The sequence below is a fragment of the Mustela erminea genome, chromosome 3, assembly GCF_009829155.1.
Source record: "Mustela erminea isolate mMusErm1 chromosome 3, mMusErm1.Pri, whole genome shotgun sequence".
NCBI classification, from domain to species: domain Eukaryota; kingdom Metazoa; phylum Chordata; class Mammalia; order Carnivora; family Mustelidae; genus Mustela; species Mustela erminea.
Genome location: NC_045616.1, coordinates 47,603,831 through 47,621,672, shown reverse-complemented (window position 1 = coordinate 47,621,672; position 17,842 = coordinate 47,603,831). Strand labels below are relative to the sequence as shown.

General features: G+C 33.7%; 1 protein-coding gene across 7 annotated transcripts in view; it reads right to left on the bottom strand.

The window, feature by feature from the left end:
• Window positions 1–17,842, bottom strand: part of FAM172A (family with sequence similarity 172 member A) — a 423,647-nt gene that overhangs the window by 174,282 nt on the left and 231,523 nt on the right. For 6 of the 7 annotated variants that reach the window (XM_032335747.1, XM_032335751.1, XM_032335746.1 and 3 more), the window contains one exon: window positions 17,240–17,359. The exons of the other annotated variant lie outside the window; for it this stretch is intronic. In XM_032335747.1, coding sequence (XP_032191638.1) covers window positions 17,240–17,359 — 120 coding nt within the window. The remainder of the gene's footprint in view (window positions 1–17,239; window positions 17,360–17,842) is intronic. 7 annotated transcript variants of the gene reach the window in all.

Genomic DNA, 17,842 nt, shown 5'->3' with positions numbered 1-17,842 from the left:
TTGCCAAAAGTAAACCTTCTCATAAATTCACATAGGCTTTGATGAAACAGCACGCTGGCTGGGAGGAGGATATTGCCCTGCATCTTGACAGAAGCCTACGTTCGTCTACGTTCGTCTCACCAGTTACTCACTAAAGATGTAGTAAATAGGTTGGGGGTAATGGGCATTTTCTTGATAATTAGATGTGCAGGCAAATATGTTCTTTGGCAGACAATATAAATGTTGATTTAAGGACTAGCCAATAAAGAGGGCTAAACTGCAAAACATTCATTGCTCAACTTCTCATAGATTTGGTTGAAGACTTAATTCTTAAACTCAGGTTTCCATTATCACCAAATAACACACTACCACAAAAGTTATGATATAATGAAATAAAGTTTACATAGTTAATACTGATATGCAGCTGCTTAATAATTTCCATATTTGACATACCATTCACATTTACATTACTTACTAATAATAATGAATAGTAATAGGCGAGTCATTCTGGACTACTGTTTCACTGTGAAACTAATAAAACTCCTTATTTTCTTAAACACACAAAGCAATGCATGTCTCACTGAAACTAAGGAATCTATACAGCTAGTAAAGATAAGTGGTAACCTAACACAATACCAGTAAGTTTTAGTTTATGCCTAGGTTTAAGAGATCATCTTTAAAGAAAATGGTTTTAAGCTAGAAGCGAGATACACTGTTTTAAAAACAAAAATAGCACGAGATAAATGGCATATACTCTGGCAATTTTCTTTAACGTAGCTTTTTCAATATAATCTAGTCTACACTGCACTCAAACTGCAGAAACATCCAAATTAGTTAAGAAAAAAAGAGTTACTTATCCTTGCAAAAAGGGCCTATACTCAAAGGAACATCTGAATAAAATTGAGACATCTGCAGTAAAGTTTTACCTTCTCCCTAGAATGTTTGAGATGAACTCAGTGTAACACTGTCTTCCAAGAAAAGACAAAGTGATCAATGCAAGAACACATCAGGCTGCCTTGGACAGGCCAATCAATGCAAGAAAGAACCTTGCCCAGGGCCTTATGCAAATAGAAGCACGTCCTGCAACCTAGGGAGGGAACATGCGCATTAGATCAATTGGATCTAAAAAACCTTACAGCTATATCAGCTTCAGACAGTAAATATATACTGATGAATACCTCACACTTCCTGCAGATTCTTAAAGTGGGTTATTTTTAATAGCTGGTTAAAAACTCTTTCTGGGATCTAGAGTGCAGCAAAGAGGAAGAAAACATCATGGGAGAAACACTCAGCATTACCTTCGAGAGTGTGCAAACAAAATTCTGATTTCTTAAAATTTCTGGGCATAGCTGAATTTTGCTGATGTTTCAGAAGCTTAAATTTTCAGTATGTTTGTATTCATGAACTGGAAATGAAAACCTTAAAAAAAAGCAGACACTGTCTCAGGTAGTTCTTGAACAGGGAATAAATGAAAATGTTGTAGAAAAAATAATTCAAGATATAAAATTATAATCATCATTCTCAGTCACCAAAGATTATTCTCTATCGGGGTTAACCTACTGATAGAGGAGCAGTTTTTCTTTTAAAGTTAAAATCTGTATCTCTAAAAACCACTCTAAAATCTGATTAGAATGCATAATGAGCTCAAGAGCTACTTAGTACACAAAGTTAGTACACAAAGCTCTATCCCTGTTAAAGGGTGTTGAAGGCAAGTCAGATGCTGTATAAGGCTACATCAAAAATGCTCAATTATCAGGTGTTCAAGGAAGTTCTTGTGCAAAATTTTTTCCTAAATATCTTCATTTTTCATTTGTTTCTAAGCCCACTATTTCCCCTTAGGAATTCACATTAAAAAAAAGCCCTTCATAACCTTAAAGAAGTCAAAATCATATTTTAAAAAAGAATTATAGTGTCAGCAACAATAATAAAGACACTACCAAAAGAATAAAAACCAGTAAATATCTGTTACTACATTATCTTTGAATTTTAAATATGAAAAGAGCTGCAGATGCATTTTCTAAAAGGTGTGTAGCAAATATTTCCAATGTTAAAAATAAAATACGTTATTTTCCTTTAGTTGCTGAAGTATGAACTTTCCTTAGCAAAGCCCTATGTAAAATATGAATTTCTGACATCTAATATAAAGTTCACTATGTAAAGCTGTTTATTTAGCTGTTTAAAGGGCACAGATATCTTAAAACACTCATTGATTTAGCCAATGAAGAGAAATATGAGACTATGCAGGATAAACATAGCTTACTTTTTAGTTTTCACAGTTCCAGTGCTTTCTATATTGGTAAGATTTTACATTTCCATTTAGTGTTAATAAGATTTTTTTCCTAAGGCATATGTAAATATGTCATTCATTTGTTTTATCCTCTTTACTTAAAGCTTTATGAAAACTTTAGTATTTATATGGAGCAAGCAAGGAGATATAAATCAAAGCACCATAACACCCCTTTTTAGCTTTTCAAGTATTAGATATCAAGATATCAGATGCAGTGCTTTATAATAAATCAGAAAGGCATGAAGTAGCAGGTTAATTATAGGGACTCAAATGTTTCCTTGTTCCAATTTTAATTTTGAATGTAAGAATTTTGAGTCGTCTGGTATTCATAGTGAAATGTAAACTCCAATTTACAGTAAGTAAAATTCAAAGGATGAAGCAACTATGATTTAACTTTTTGTTACAATATTTAAATTGCTACATTTTCTCCACTATGCAGAAAAAAGAAAAACAATTTTAGAATACTATCAACTAATATTTGATGGTGTTGACATTATGATAGGCAACGAATAATGAAATTCTATCCTTCCTGATCTAAATCTGCACAATATGTGATTTTTTGCTTTTAAAAGCATATTCTCAGCTTAAAAAGTATGATATTCAGTCTACTAAATAATTTTGTACTTTACAAATGTAAGTATAGAATTTTTTTGAATGGAAAGTTCCCTCATTAATTAAAAATATCCTATTTTAAAGATTTATTCGTTTTAGAGACAGGACAAGAATGCAGGTGCATAAGCGAGTCCTGGGGGTGGGGTAGGGGAACAGGGAGAGGGAGAGAGAAACTTAAGCAGATTCTGTGCTGACCATAGAGCCAGACACAGGACTCGATATTATGACCCTGAGATCATGACCTCAGAGCCCGACATTTAATTGAATTTGCCACCCAGGTACCCCTAAAAAATGCCCAATTTTAAACTAAATTTATCTCACGCAGTTTTTAAAAAAAAATCCGTCAGAGGGAAGACTGTTTCTTTGGTAAATTCATTAATTTCTCACACTGGCTTTTGATTTTAAATTGGATTTCAATTCTGGATCTAGGGACGCCTGGGTGGCTCAGTTGGTTAAGCAGCTGCCTTCGGCTCAGGTCATGATCCCAGCGTCCTGGGATCGAGTCCCGCATTGGGCTCCTTGCTCCGCGGGGAGCCTGCTTCTCCCTCTGACTCTGCCTTCCACTCTGTCTGCCTGTGCTTGCTCTCGCTCGCTCTCTCTCTGACCAAAAAAAAAAAAAAAAAAAAAAAAAAAAAAAAAAAAAAAAGTATCGATTCTGGATCTAATCCTTATTGTGCAAACTTGGACAAGTTCCTCAACCTGTCTTTCATCTGTACAACAGGGTTAATATACCCACCTAAAAGAGTTAAACTTAAGTTATAAAACACCTTGCTAAAACAATGTTAATAACCACATTCAGTAGCATTCTAAACTAGTGCTCTCTTCTGAGGGGCAGTTTGCATAATGGTTATAAGAATGGGCTTTGGAGCCAGAAAACTTAAGTATAAATTCTGGCTCCACCACTTACTGGTTGTGTGATCTTAGTACTTAAAATTTTGGTACCTCAGTGTCCTCATATGTAACTGAGAATAATATTAATACCTATATCATAGGGTTGTTTTAAGGATTGCATGTGTTAATATATACAAAACATGTCTTAAAACAATGTCTGGGGCGCCTGGGTGGCTCAGTGGGTTAAGCCGCTGCCTTCGGCTCAGGTCATGATCTCAGGGTCCTGGGATCGAGTCCCGCATCGGGCTCTCTGCTCAGCAGGGAGCCTGCTTCCTCCTCTCTCTCTGCTTGCCTCTCTGCCTACTTGTGATCTCTCTCTGTCAAATAAATAAATAAAATCTTTAAAAAAAAAAAAAACAATGTCTGTTTCTTGGTAGCTGCTATGTTATAAAGTTATTACTTCCAGGTGTAACTTACAGATATCGATACAGCAAACACTGATAGCAAGATTTTTCCAGTAAGACTTGAAAGGTCAAGTCTATTTTGCTGGTATTAGAAGACAGCTGTCTATTTCCAAGCATGGAATGAGCTGCAAAGAAGAGCCAACCAGGGGCTTGGCCAAGGAAATTCATCTGCTTTTCAGATCTTCATAAACTGTTTTCAATTTTTCAGCTTACACTGAATTTCCAGAGCGCCACATCAAAACATACTCAAAATTTAAACATAAATGATTTGAGGACTGCCTGTTATTTTAAATTTTCCACACCTTCTTTCTACTTCATTAGTTTGGGTAATTAAGAATTGATTAAAATTGAAAGTCTGCATGGAACGCACAGAAAGAATAAGCAGTAGATAGGACAGAGAATAAAAACTAAATCATCATATACTTCAACAGAGAAATGTAGACTGGAATCCTAAAATATATGGAAAAACCAGGAAGTTGTTTTAGAGATAAGAGTCACCATCATCAGTATATTACACCATTTATATGGCATAGGTACTTGAGAGAATAAACACACCAAAACCCAGGGTAACAAAATGAGAGGTCTGCCTTCAAAGGGAGAAAAGATACACTTAAATGCTTCTCATCTGTAAAATGGGGGATAACAGTACGAAGCTCACAGAGATTTATAAGGATTAAATGAGATAAAATTTATTTATATAAAGTATATGGTAAGGACAGTGGTGCACACTAAGTATCATTACAAGTATTAGTGAAGCTCATGATGAACATTAAGATGCTGTTGTTACTTTCTGATGTGTAAGACACTCACAAATGCCAGTTCTATTTAAAATGTCCATTTAAAAAGACACTGCTATGAATTGCTTAGAACTGTTCTTGACCCAATCATGTCTTGGGTTCCCATGGCTGGCTGACACATTATATAGGTTCCATTATAATAGCAATGACAGGGCTCTAGGAGAGTGAGAAAGGGCTCTAATACAGCCATCAGATTTGAAGGCATCTGTTTTACTTGAAAATCTCTTCTAAGATCTTAGAGGAAATGCAAGTGTTACCAGATGTGAAGGTTTATAATATACTAAAGATAGTTAATATATGACTACACATTTAATATATGGATATACTGTAAACAAAAATATGTCTAATATTTAGATATTCTAAAAATGCAAAACTGAAAATTTAAGGCTCAGTGTGTAACAATGATATGATAAAAAGTATTATTACATTACTAATGACATGGGAAATAGGAATGTTTTCTGAGGTAAACTGAGTGGTAATACAACAAAGGCAATGTATAGGGGCTAGTGATCTCATATCATTTTATGACAATTGTTCATAGGGCACCACTTTATTGAGAAAGTCAAGATTTCTTTGTTGTTAGCCGACAGGATACTAGAAATTTTTGAAAATCGACATTTATAATTATACAGCATCCCTTGATGTCTTATAACTGGAAAGAAGTCAAGATAGGGAATTTACTGTAAGAGAAAGCTGAGGTGCTTTATCTTTCTGACCAGTGCCTCTCTTTCAGAAAGATAAATGCTGAGTTTTTCTTTTAATACAGATGTCTGATTACTGTAGTACAGAAATTTGGAGATAAGATGTTAGAAGGTAGATGTCAGATATTAGATGTTAAGAATATTAGGCATAAACTAGATACATTAGAAATTGGAACTTTTTAATCATTTGACTCAATTATAAAATTGTCACTGAAATATTAAATAGAAATTTTTATTGTATTCTCATACTCTTTAATAAACTTCTTTATGGGAAAAATTCAAATAAGGTTTTGAAAACTAAAGAAATCTGAATACACTAATACATATTTAAATAGGCAATTTTTTTTTTTCCTAGAGTATATAAGATTTAACTTGCTCAATTTAATCAGAGAAAACCTAACTAGTTTTGGGATTAGGGTTAGGTCTGGCTACTTCCCTTGAGTAGAGATTTCAATATCTTCTTAGCTGTTTTTCTTCATTCACTGACCAATTTCCATTAAGGCCCTTCTAAGTGTCCAAAATTTTGGGGTCTCAGACAATACCTCCTACACACTCAAGCATACTGATTCTAAATGTCCCTGTTTCACATCTTAAATAATGAACTTTGTTCTCTCGTCCACCCTGCTTTGCACTATCTTGTGGCTCAATATGAATGCCCACACCTTACTTTTCTTCATCTGACTCAAGGAAGCACCATCTGAGATCTACTTCTGATAACTTATCTCTATATAAATATAGGATCAAAACCTATTTATTGAGTATATACTTATTATAGGCCCAGCCAGGCTAGCAGCACAATAGGAACCACAGAAATAGGAATTACAGAAAATAATGAATTTGTTATTTATTCTCTGCCAATTAAGAAAAGGACTCTGAGATGACTTAAAGAAAAATATACTTATGAATTAAGACACTCAATACATGACCAAGGATGAGAATAATTAATGAAATAAAAAACTAACCATAACTCTGGGTTTATAGGAGATGAGGGTAAAACAGCATTACTGAGTTTTTATTTTCTGATAAAAAGATCCTATCAATTTATTAACAGAAACAATCCTTCCCAATACTTAACCAAGCCAAATTTATGTTGTGGATTTTCATTTTGGGGCAGTTACCATCTTGGCTACAACCCCACTTCACAAGCATCTTGCTATCTATCACTCTGTTTAAATGTGCTTCCTATTTAGTATGTCATCACCTTCTTGCAGCCAGGTATCATGTGCTTTAAGCTGTTTTCCCAGTATTTCCCCCTGAGTGGGATGTTCAAATGAAAAAAAAAAAATGAATTAGTATCTTTAAAAGTTTTCTAAACCATTTATTGTTTGGAGGGCAAAATATTCAAACCCAAGAAATAATTTCTATAAAGTCAAACTTATGAGATCCAGGTGCCTTTACTGTGATCTAAATTTATTCACTGAAAAGGTGCTGAAAACCAATAACAAAAAATATGAGAAGAGAGAAAACTGACATAAGTATAGGGGTTAAAAGTCTTCAACTCTAAAAGTTAAGAACACAGCAGCTTAGAAGAATATCACTTTGTTTCTCTGGGCACAAAAGGTTTTACACCCATAGTGTGATCATTTCAGAGCCATGAGAACAGGAAAAAATGATAGCTCTTCCGACCTCATCCCCTTTATTGCCATAGAAACCTGGTAACCAGTACACCAAGGATAAGCCTTGAGTAACTAAATAACCTTAAATGCAGTATTCTACTATATCCCATTCTGACCTAAGCCACATAAATTGGACTTCAGCCTTGATTCATCATTTTATAATCCTTTTGATGTTTTTGCCTACTGCTATAACCTCTTTTTTCTCAGGAAAGGATTCCATTTCTAAACTCCTAGCCAGTGCTTGAAGCCTTAAATCTTGTTTTGTTTATCCCTTTCCCAGTGTTGGATCCTGTTCTTTTTTTCCCCTTCCCTGTAATGCAGTAATGTAGGGTATGGTGGGGGGAGAAGAGGTACTCTTAGAACCAGTGACTACATTTTATTTACTCATTTATCACCCAATGCCTTGATATTCTGTTCCCTGAAACCAGATTATACCTCTTAATTTAAGCCTAAATTCACCATGCTCTACTGAGGCTTTCCTAGTAATGGTTCACCTGCTATTCCCTCCAAAGTCAATCTCTCCAGCTAAATTAGCTCTTCCTGAACCCATTCTAAACTCTAAGTAATGAGACCTCTGCCCACATCTGGCTTCTACCTTTGTTCTCTCAAGCTGTATCCCAACATGGACCTAGTATGCTTTGAGTCTGAGTCTACCTGGCTTCACTGGAGTTAATTTGAGTAAGTTATTTAATAAGGATTGAAGTCTAACTTCTAAAACAGAAGTTAAATGATTTTGCTTATAAAATTTTTGTCCTCTAAGAGCCCTTTTCAACTTGTGGTGTCAAATCAGAGGTGTCACGGTAGTTGGGAATCCTATTTGGGGAAATGCTTATATTGAGTGATTATCATAATGTTGTAAGTATAGTAAAAATAGCCTCTTTATTAACTGAAATGTGTTTTTCTACAATTCCCGTAATAAAAAGGTCTAAAATAGTCAATCATGCTCTTATACTTACAGTAAAATGCAAAATCTCTCATTAAGATATTTTATAAAACCAATGAAAAGGAAGTATTTCTTGTAGAAAGATTTGTATCTAACAAATTAATATTTCAATTTCTCTGGGTTCTCCTTAACATATTATTGTGCTAATTTACCACTGGTTTCCACGAAGTCTGTTGAGTCAACAGACAGAGTGCCCAATTTTGCAGCTGCACAGTCGTAGGGCAATAAGACCTGGATGCAGCCCATTTATGTGGGTACTGAAAAAGCCTTTTCCAAAGGTAATTCTAATGGAGTAATATGGTATTTTTTCTATAAGAAGATTCTTATTAAAGATTAGTGAAATTTTTCTCCATGTCAGACTTTTGAGCAACCTGATCTTGGTGTGAATGAGGGATATAAGCATTAAGAAGCACACAAGGTCCTTAGTGGAAATGATCTACCAAGAATGAAAACAATTACAAGTAACATCATACTTAATGGTGAAACTTAGTGGTGAAACAATGAATGCTTTCCCCTTAAGACCAGGAACAAAAGGATGTTTACTGTAGCTACTGTAGCTATTCATCATTATACTGGACAGATCAGTTGGGGAAGGAGGGAAAGGAGAGAGAAGAAAAGCAAAGCATCTTGATCAGAAAAGAAGTAAAATTAGTTTTATTCAAGATCACATGATCTTGAACATAGAAAATTCTAAGAAATTAATACATGCACACACACCAGAACATGAATGAGTGCAGCAAAGTTATAGAATAGATGTCCAACACATAAAAATTGTATTTTTACACTAACAGTGAACAATCTGAAAATGAAATTAAGGAATAATTTCACTTACATTAGCATAAAAAAGGTAAAATACTGAGCAATAAATTTAACAAAAGAAGTGTAAGCCTTGTACATGGAAAACAATAAAACATTTCTGAAAAAAGATCTAAATAAATGGAAAGAAAGTCTATGTCCATGGAATGGAAGACATTATTAATATGGCCATACTCTCCAAATTGATCTTAAAATTCATATGGAAATGCAAGAGACCTAGAATAGCCAAAACTATCTTCAAAAAGAACAAAAAAGTTGGAGAGTGCACACTTCCCAAGTTCAATACTTACTACACAAAGCTACAATAATCAAGATGGTATGGTACTCGTTTAAGGAGAGACACATATGTCAATGAAATAAAACTGAGAATCCAGAAGCAACCCCTTATGTATTTATGGTCAAAGATGTGAAGAAAAGCCAAAGGGGGAAAGAATAGTCTTTTCAGCAAATAGTGCTGAGACAACTGAGTATCCCCACTTAAAGATTTATGTTGAGCCACACTTCACACAAGGTACAAAAACTAACTCAAGTAAAAAAATACAAACTAGATGAATTTAACTTCATCAAAATAAAAAAGTTCTGTACTTCAAAGGATATCATCAAGAAAGTGCAAAGCTACCCCACAGAATGGGAGAAAATATTTGCAAATCATGTACCTGATAAGGGATTTGTATCAGAATATACAGAGATTTCTTAGAACTCAACAATATAATGACAACACAAAAAAACAGACAAAAATTTTAGAAGACATTTTTCCAAAGAAAATACATAAATGGCCAATAAGCACATGAAAAGGTGTTCAAAATCATTTGTCACTGGAGAAATGCAAATAAAAACCATAATGAGATACCAGTTCACCCCCACTGGAATAGCAGAAATAAAAAAGACAAACAACAACAAGTGTTGATGAGGTTGTAGAGACACTGGAACTCTTCTACATTGCTGGTAGGATTGTAAATATGGGGAGTGATGGCTAATAGGTATCGAGTTTCTTTTGTGATGATGAAAATATTCTAAAATTAGATGGTGGTGATGGTTGTACAACTCTGTGAACTTACTAAAAATCACTGAATTGGACACTTTAAAAGAGGAATTCTATGGCATGCGAATTAGATCTCAAGAAAGCTTAAAAAATCTTATTTACATCTCAATAAGAGAAAAAAATCTAAAAAATCTTATTTATATCTCAATAATTAACCTCAAAAAATTTTTTAAAGTAAAAAAAGGAAATAAGCAAAGGCAAGCTAATTATTAAAGAAAGAGTATATTAGGGTACCTGGGTGGCTCAGTGGGTTAAGCCACTGCCTTCGGCTCAGGTCATAATCTCAGGGTCCTGGGATCGAGTTCCGCATCGGGCTCCCTGCTCGGCGGGGAGCCTGCTTCCCTCTCTCTCTCTCTGCCTGCCTCTCTATCTACTGTGATCTCTCTCTGTCACATAAATAAATAAAATCTTTTACAAAAAAAAAAAAAGAGTATATTAAACTCATAATTGGGGATGAAATGTAAAGTTTCCTAGACTATTTGCATACATTGCTATATAAAATTATGAGGATATAGTTATAATTTACTTTAATAATTTTCTTCTTTGACTGAGAAGACTATACTTTGAAGAGGGAGTCAGAGAGAAACAATCTTCAGTCAGCAGAAGGGATGATGACACTGGTAGAAAGACAACTATGAGAGACTAACACCAGGAACAGAAAGGGTAGGTATTACTGTCTGATGTGAAAGAATTGATTAGGCAGAATTCCCAAATTAGTCAATATTCCACGGAAGGCATAAAGAATTATTAAGTTTAATTAGTAAAAAGGTTACTGTTAGTGCTCAAACTCTCTATACAGATCAATTGACCTTGCAGATATTTAAGCCTCTTCATGTTATTGGAGTATATATTGCTTCCAAACTTGGGGAGGGGTGGTAAAACAAGAGTCCAGATAACTTGGGCAAGATAAGATTCAGAGATAAAAAGACAAAAACAAAACTAATTAGTAAAACAAAACTTGTTTTCCTTTGTGAAACATAAAAATACTACAGAAAAATGGGGAGTTAAGTGAGAATACTTTGTGAAAAATCTAGTAAGAAGGGAAATTCTTTCACTTGGAAGGGGAAAATGGCAATGGCAAAAATGAAAATGAGCACCTCCTGTGGACATCTGGACTCATATTTAACTGATTAAATTCCTCAAAACCAGGAATTTTCTAATTTAATCTTCAAACTTTGTTGTAAGGTGGGTACTTTTAGAGGAGGACACAAATCATCATAATTTTTAGGTATCAGAACTAGGATTCAAACCCAGGTCATCTTCTGAGTTTTGTGTTCTTCTACTACACTGGGCTTGGAGGGCAGGAATAGATGATAGTTGAGATGGGGCAACAGAAGTAAGGAAATCAGACTAGAATTCAAAGCTTCCACTGGGAAAAATATAGTTGGAAAGAAATGATCACATTATACAGAGGGTCTTACAGTTACAGAGAGGAGACAAAATTCAGCAGACAACTGGAGCCAATGTGATTCAGGAATAGCCTGGTAAAAGGGGTTTTTAAATAATATTATCTATGGTGTGCTATATAGTGTGAAATAAAGAGTAAAGAGAGTCAGTAGGAAATGGGTAGAAGAGTACAATGATATAGTTGTAAAATGATGAAATTAACAGTGGGCAGAGAGAAGAGAGGACATGATCAATATTTCAGAGGAAAATGACAAAGTGTTGGGTGGTTAGATATGGGACAAAAGGAATACAGTTAACATAAAAATGAAGAAATGGAGTCATTCCTTCAAACAGTGGTCCTCTTAATGCTTATTAAAAATCATTTGAGGGGTGCCTGGGTGGCTCAGTGGTTTAAGCCTCTGCCTTCGGCTCGGGTCGTGATCTCAGGGTCCTGGGATCAAGCCCCACATCGGGCTCTCTGCTCAAGCCCCTCTCTCTCTGCCTGCCTTCTGCCTACTTGTGATCTCTCTCTGTCTATCAAATAAATAAATAAATAAAAATCTTAAAAAAAATCATTTGAGTAAAAGTTAAAACAAATCAAACTCCAATACACAGGTAACTCCTGTGAAGTTTACTAACAAATCTCATCTGTATATATAACTCTCTCCTTTTCTTTTTAAAACCCTGACTTGATATCTCATTTATTCATTTATTATTAACCACGCAGTATGTGCAAACACTTCCCCCAAATACCTATGTATCAGCATAATCATTTTTTATTATTATTTATCTGCTGTGCTTGGATTCCTTTTATATATTCTTTGATATTGTGTGTATGGGGAAGAATATACCATACCCTTTTTCTTCTCATTCAGCTTTCTGGATTCAATGTCACTAAGCCATGTAGAATCTCCTCCTTAACAACTAGAATGCGTGCTTACTCTCACTGCTTCTATGTGGGTAAAGCCCTTCACTGGATCTCACTCGGATTCTTGCAACTAATTCCTAAAACTAGTATTACCAACAATCAATCAAAAGATAGTTATCTATACTACTTGCAAGGCATGAAATAAAAGTGAATACGGGTGATAAAAATAACCTCTGATTCTTCTCTTTAGGAGCATACAAAATAGTTACATAAATTAAACCATCTTCCTATAAAATAACTCAAAAATTAAGAGAGCATCCCACACAAGTTGTAACCATCCCATACATTAGCATGCTGTTTGTATCATGTAGGCAACCAAATCAGAAATTCAAGTTACATTTTAAATGGCAACTTATTTTTGTTCTACTACCAACATTTTAAAGTAGGTCTGTAAGAAGTCTTTTTGGCCTGAATTATTCTGGTACTACGATGGCTCAATTTTTCTTTGCTTTATCCCTTGCTTATTTTACCTCTCCACAATTCTTGATTCCCAGTAGCTTTTCTCACTGATCACATTAGTACCAATATCTAATTTACTTCGTTCTTTGTAGACAAAATGTAACTGACGCTTCTTTAAGGTTATAGTTAGCTGATGTCCCTGAAGGTAAACCCAAATACTTTTAGTCGCATTCTATTTTCTCTTCAGCGTAAATACAAATCATGCTTCAGGCGCTTTTTTTCTTTCTTTCTTTCTTTCTTTCTTTTTTTTTTTTTTTAAAGACTGACCCAGAGTAGACTGAGCTTAAGTGTCCTCACACAGTTATGTCCAAAAACTAGTCCTCTATCAGCTGCTGAAGGTCAGCTTAGGTTGCCTGAAGGCTAGGGAGCCCAGCATGGAACAATGGCAGGGAAATAGCGTTCCCTTCATTCCTTAATTCACATGCAAGTGAGGTGCCAATCAAGTGCTGACAAGCATGGAAAAACCAAAATCAAAAGTGGGTAGAGATACACTTTCAAAAGGAGCAGTTTTCACACATTTTAAGTGATGTTTTTAGTGGTGGTTGTGAACATATCACTAATAATATGGAAAAGGAAATAAAAGCCAGAGGAAAAATGATAATTTTATATCAGCTAAGATGATTCAATAAACTAATGAAATACATTTACTGAAATTGTTTAATGTGTTTTATAAAAAAAGCATCAACACTCTCACTTTGGCTAAAGAAAGAAATCTGAATGCAAATTGATTTACTGAACACTGCAAACATGGAAGGTAAGGTGAGCTGAGATTGGAAATGGGCATTGACAAGTGAAAGCTAACTTCTTTCTGAATATAAGAAAATTTTAAGGTTGCTTGATTTTGTCAAACTATCAGCTAGAAAGACAAGAGCAAGGCACTTTGAAATGACCAACAATGTAAGCAATGGAATCACTTCATTAAAGTGGCTAGTGAAAGACATGATGAAAACCTTAAAAATGTATTGTTTTTAATGACAGTTAATTTTAAAAAATGAGCTTAAATTTGACAACTAATATAATGCAAAACTAAGCTTCATTATTTGTAGACGATTTTCTGAATGAATTTGGTAAATGTGTTTTAGTTATGACTATTTATTCTTTCATATATGAGAATTTCTAAAAACAGAAATTTAAGACTTTGTAAATGAAGTTTTAATAACTGTAAGTTTTTATATTGAATCTATTTCAATATGCAGAAAGGATAACATTGGACAGATACATTACTTTTTAAAATTCATTACCAATTCATAAAAATAAATAGTTCTTTCTGTCTTCCCTATTGTCTTTAATGACTGAATGCTGAAACTGCTACCAGAGCTGTCTTAACAGCTATTTTTACAAGGATCACAGAAAGTTTAGAGCATTAAAAATTTGGGTTGTTACCATATGGTGATTATAAATGCAGTGAAAAGGATATTATTAATATCACTTTTCTCATTATTTTAGTAAACTGTATACTGTTTTTATGAGCATAGGTCCAAGATTTACTACCATAAAATGAGCATTGGTTTTGAAAATAAACCTCTTATTATAAATACATTTTTCAGGAGAAACTCAACAATTTAAAATAGGATATAATCATAAATGTTCTCAGTTTTCAAAAACAACAATTAGAAAAATATGAAAGTCCCACAAATATTTTGTGCTCTAAATGTAAAAGTAATTTATTTTTATATATCTATTAGCAGCACATTTAATATTAAACAATTATACAGAATTTTAATTTAATTAAATGGCAAGATACATTTTATAATATGAGAATATGAGAGTGGTAGAAAAACAAACTCCATGCATTCAAACATGATACTACAAACTAAGACTGCCCCAAAAAGAAGGGGGATGGAAAGAGATAGCGACAAAGAGAGATAGCGAGATTTCAAGAGGGAGTATGTAGAGAGCTTTTAAGCAGGAATAAAATTTTATGATAATTCAAAAACAGTCAAACTTGACTGAAAGGATTTAATGCCTGATGGTACAATGTACTATTGTGACAAAATTCTAAAAGATAATTTAAGATGTCCACAATTCACTTTCTTGTAAAGTTAACATTAAAATTTTGAATCCATGTAAGACAATTTTAAGCATTATACTCATGTTAAAAAATCCTGAGAGAATAAATATTTGCCAACATTTTAAACACTGTGACTTTTCCCCAAAGAATATCAGGGAGAATAGGAAAGAACAGTATTCAACTTTCAGGAGAAAGCAAAGGTTTAAAACCATTTCAATGATTCTGTTGTTTCTTTAACTGTGCTATCTTTTAAAAATCCTTTTGAAATTAAGTAGAAACATAATGGCCTTAAACATATTATTAATCAAGCTTTGTCAAAAATTTATGTAAAACTCCTTAGTGGTTTTAGTTTTGTTATTTGCTTAGCGGAATCTGTATTAGGTCAGGAACCACTTTTTCTTCATTTGCCACCATGTGTACGCCCCTAATAACATACCCCCATTAAAGTTACTTCACAAAAAGTAGCAAGTATTATGAAGTTGAGATAATCGCCATTAATATTTTCAAACCTAAACAAGGTACATTACATTAAATAGACTTCTCAGTCCTGGTGTTGCCTGACAGATATGTGATGTGCCAGTGGTTATATTATATTCCTCCTCCCATGCATGCACCTCCTGCAGAGATAGCAGACTACAGAAGCTGACCCTTACTGAGACCATCTTGTCTCTCTGACAAAGCTCCTTTTTAACTTCTTACTTACTGGTTACTTCCTGTGATGGAGAAAAACTTTAGCTCAGCTTGTGATAATTTCACAGGCCCTGAGGACCCTGACCCTAATAGCCTCAAGGTCAGAAGTCAAGTCTTGTTCTGAAACATCTGTGTGCTTTATATTAAAGTGGAACAAAAGTAGAGAAATATCCACCAGTGTGTGACAAGAAGGACAGGCAAAATAGGACTGACACACTGGTCATCTGTTACTCTGTCATCTTAAGTTCATTTAAAAAACTATCCAATATTCACTTAAATTCCAAATCTGAGGCACAAAAGGCATTTATGAACTGTCTTAGAGTAAAAAAAAAAGGGGGGGGGGTGGGGGAATTTATGTTTTATAGTAATCTGGAATATGGGTAGTCCTGCAGGCTTTCAGACACATTTTAAGTTACTCTACAAAGCCAATGAAATTTCAAGTTTTAAGTAATTTATGGCTTACAAAGAAAATGTAAGTACATATATATGTTATGTGTGTGTGTGTGTAGATCTATATTTGTAGGGGTTAAAAGAACTGAAAGACAACATTCACAACTAGTATGTTAAAGAGCTATCTTAAAATATCTATTATATATTAAAATAAATAAATGCAGCAGAATTAAAAGTACTTGAGAATAATTTCTAAAAAAGTGAAATCCATTTAATAAAAGATTTACTTATTTATCGATCTTAAGAGTACATAAGCATTTGTGAAGTTAGGTCAGCTAAGATATTCTCAGGTGTCATGACCCGTTTTATATCTAAATCATGTGGGTGAGCAAGAAGGTATGGGGAGGTTGAAAAGGCCATGAAAATATATTTAATTTCCACAGCAAAGAGAAATGCACACCAAAGTTTTCAAACAGAAGTTAGACAACAACGCTGGTCCTGTTTTTAATGTCCATGTTATTTGGATTTAAAATTGCCAAATGTACTTTTATCAAATTTGTCACTTTATTATAGCACTGTTACTTCCCTGTAACAGAAGGTTTATGGACATGGAGGCATACATTTTTCATCAGTGCATTTTTTGTATTGATTATATCCCATTAGCCACTCATACTGGCAAAAGGTGTGGCACCTGTAACATTGCATATGATACAGACAAAATTTTTAAATCTTGATAATTTTTTCTATAATGTACACAACCTTCACTCCAAGAATCAGGTTACTTTGAAATGCAAAGATTTTTATGCCAAACAATGAACTCCACTTAGCAGATTAATGGAAACCTTCTAATGGTTTAAATACAAATTATATGAACTCTGATCAAGTATCAAGTACTGACTTATGGAGATAAAAGTTAAACAAAAGAGTCTCCAATATTCAAAAGGTCTCTTGAAATTTTAAACAGTTTACAAATAACACATGCTTCAATAGTTGTACATATAACACAGGAAACATAAGTATCATCAAATCTATGAAAATGCTCTACACTATAGAAATTAAGAAGTAATATGCGAATAAGGAATAGGCAAAAAGCTTTCTGGTTAGCACTGAAAAGCTCTGTCACAATAAAAGAAATAAATACACTCTTCTAAATATTACTGTTTACTCACAATATTTTGTTTTTACCTTTCTTAAAGTAATTTAAGTAATGATATCAATTAAAAGTGAGTGGGGAGGACAAGCCTGTAAAGAGTTTGGGAATTAAAACAGAGTTACATGTGCACTCACCAGTTCAACGAAAGCAAGTCCTCCATAGCTGTGAGCAACAAAAAACACATTCTCAGCTGCAGACTGAGCTATGAAATGGTCCCACACATAGACTGCATGTTCTTCAGGAGAACCATTTTCCTAGAGAGAAAACAGCTATCATGTATTATGCACTGTGTCTAATTATTATCACAGTAATCAAAAATTAAATTATATGCTTGCTTACATAGCCTAAAAATAAGATGGTTATAGATCATTGAAAATAATATCAATACAAAAGAACTACTACTGGAAATTCAAATAAGAGAATAAATTAAAATATTCAAGTATTAGTAAATAACTGCTAAGCTTAATTGCTACCATGATCTTCAGAAACAAAATATTCAAAATAAACATATTTTGAGGGGAAATTGCATTCTGGTATATCTAAGATATTAAAATATATATGTATATACTTGGGAATTGCAAAGCAGTAAGTTACAGTGGTCTTATGATAGAAGGTTTAACACTAAAAAATTCAGCTACATTTCTACATGTGTATCTGAAAATACTTCTATTATAAGAAATATAGCTCTAAATTATTTGATTTATAAAATTTTAAGTATCTCTATAAGCTAAAAGTAA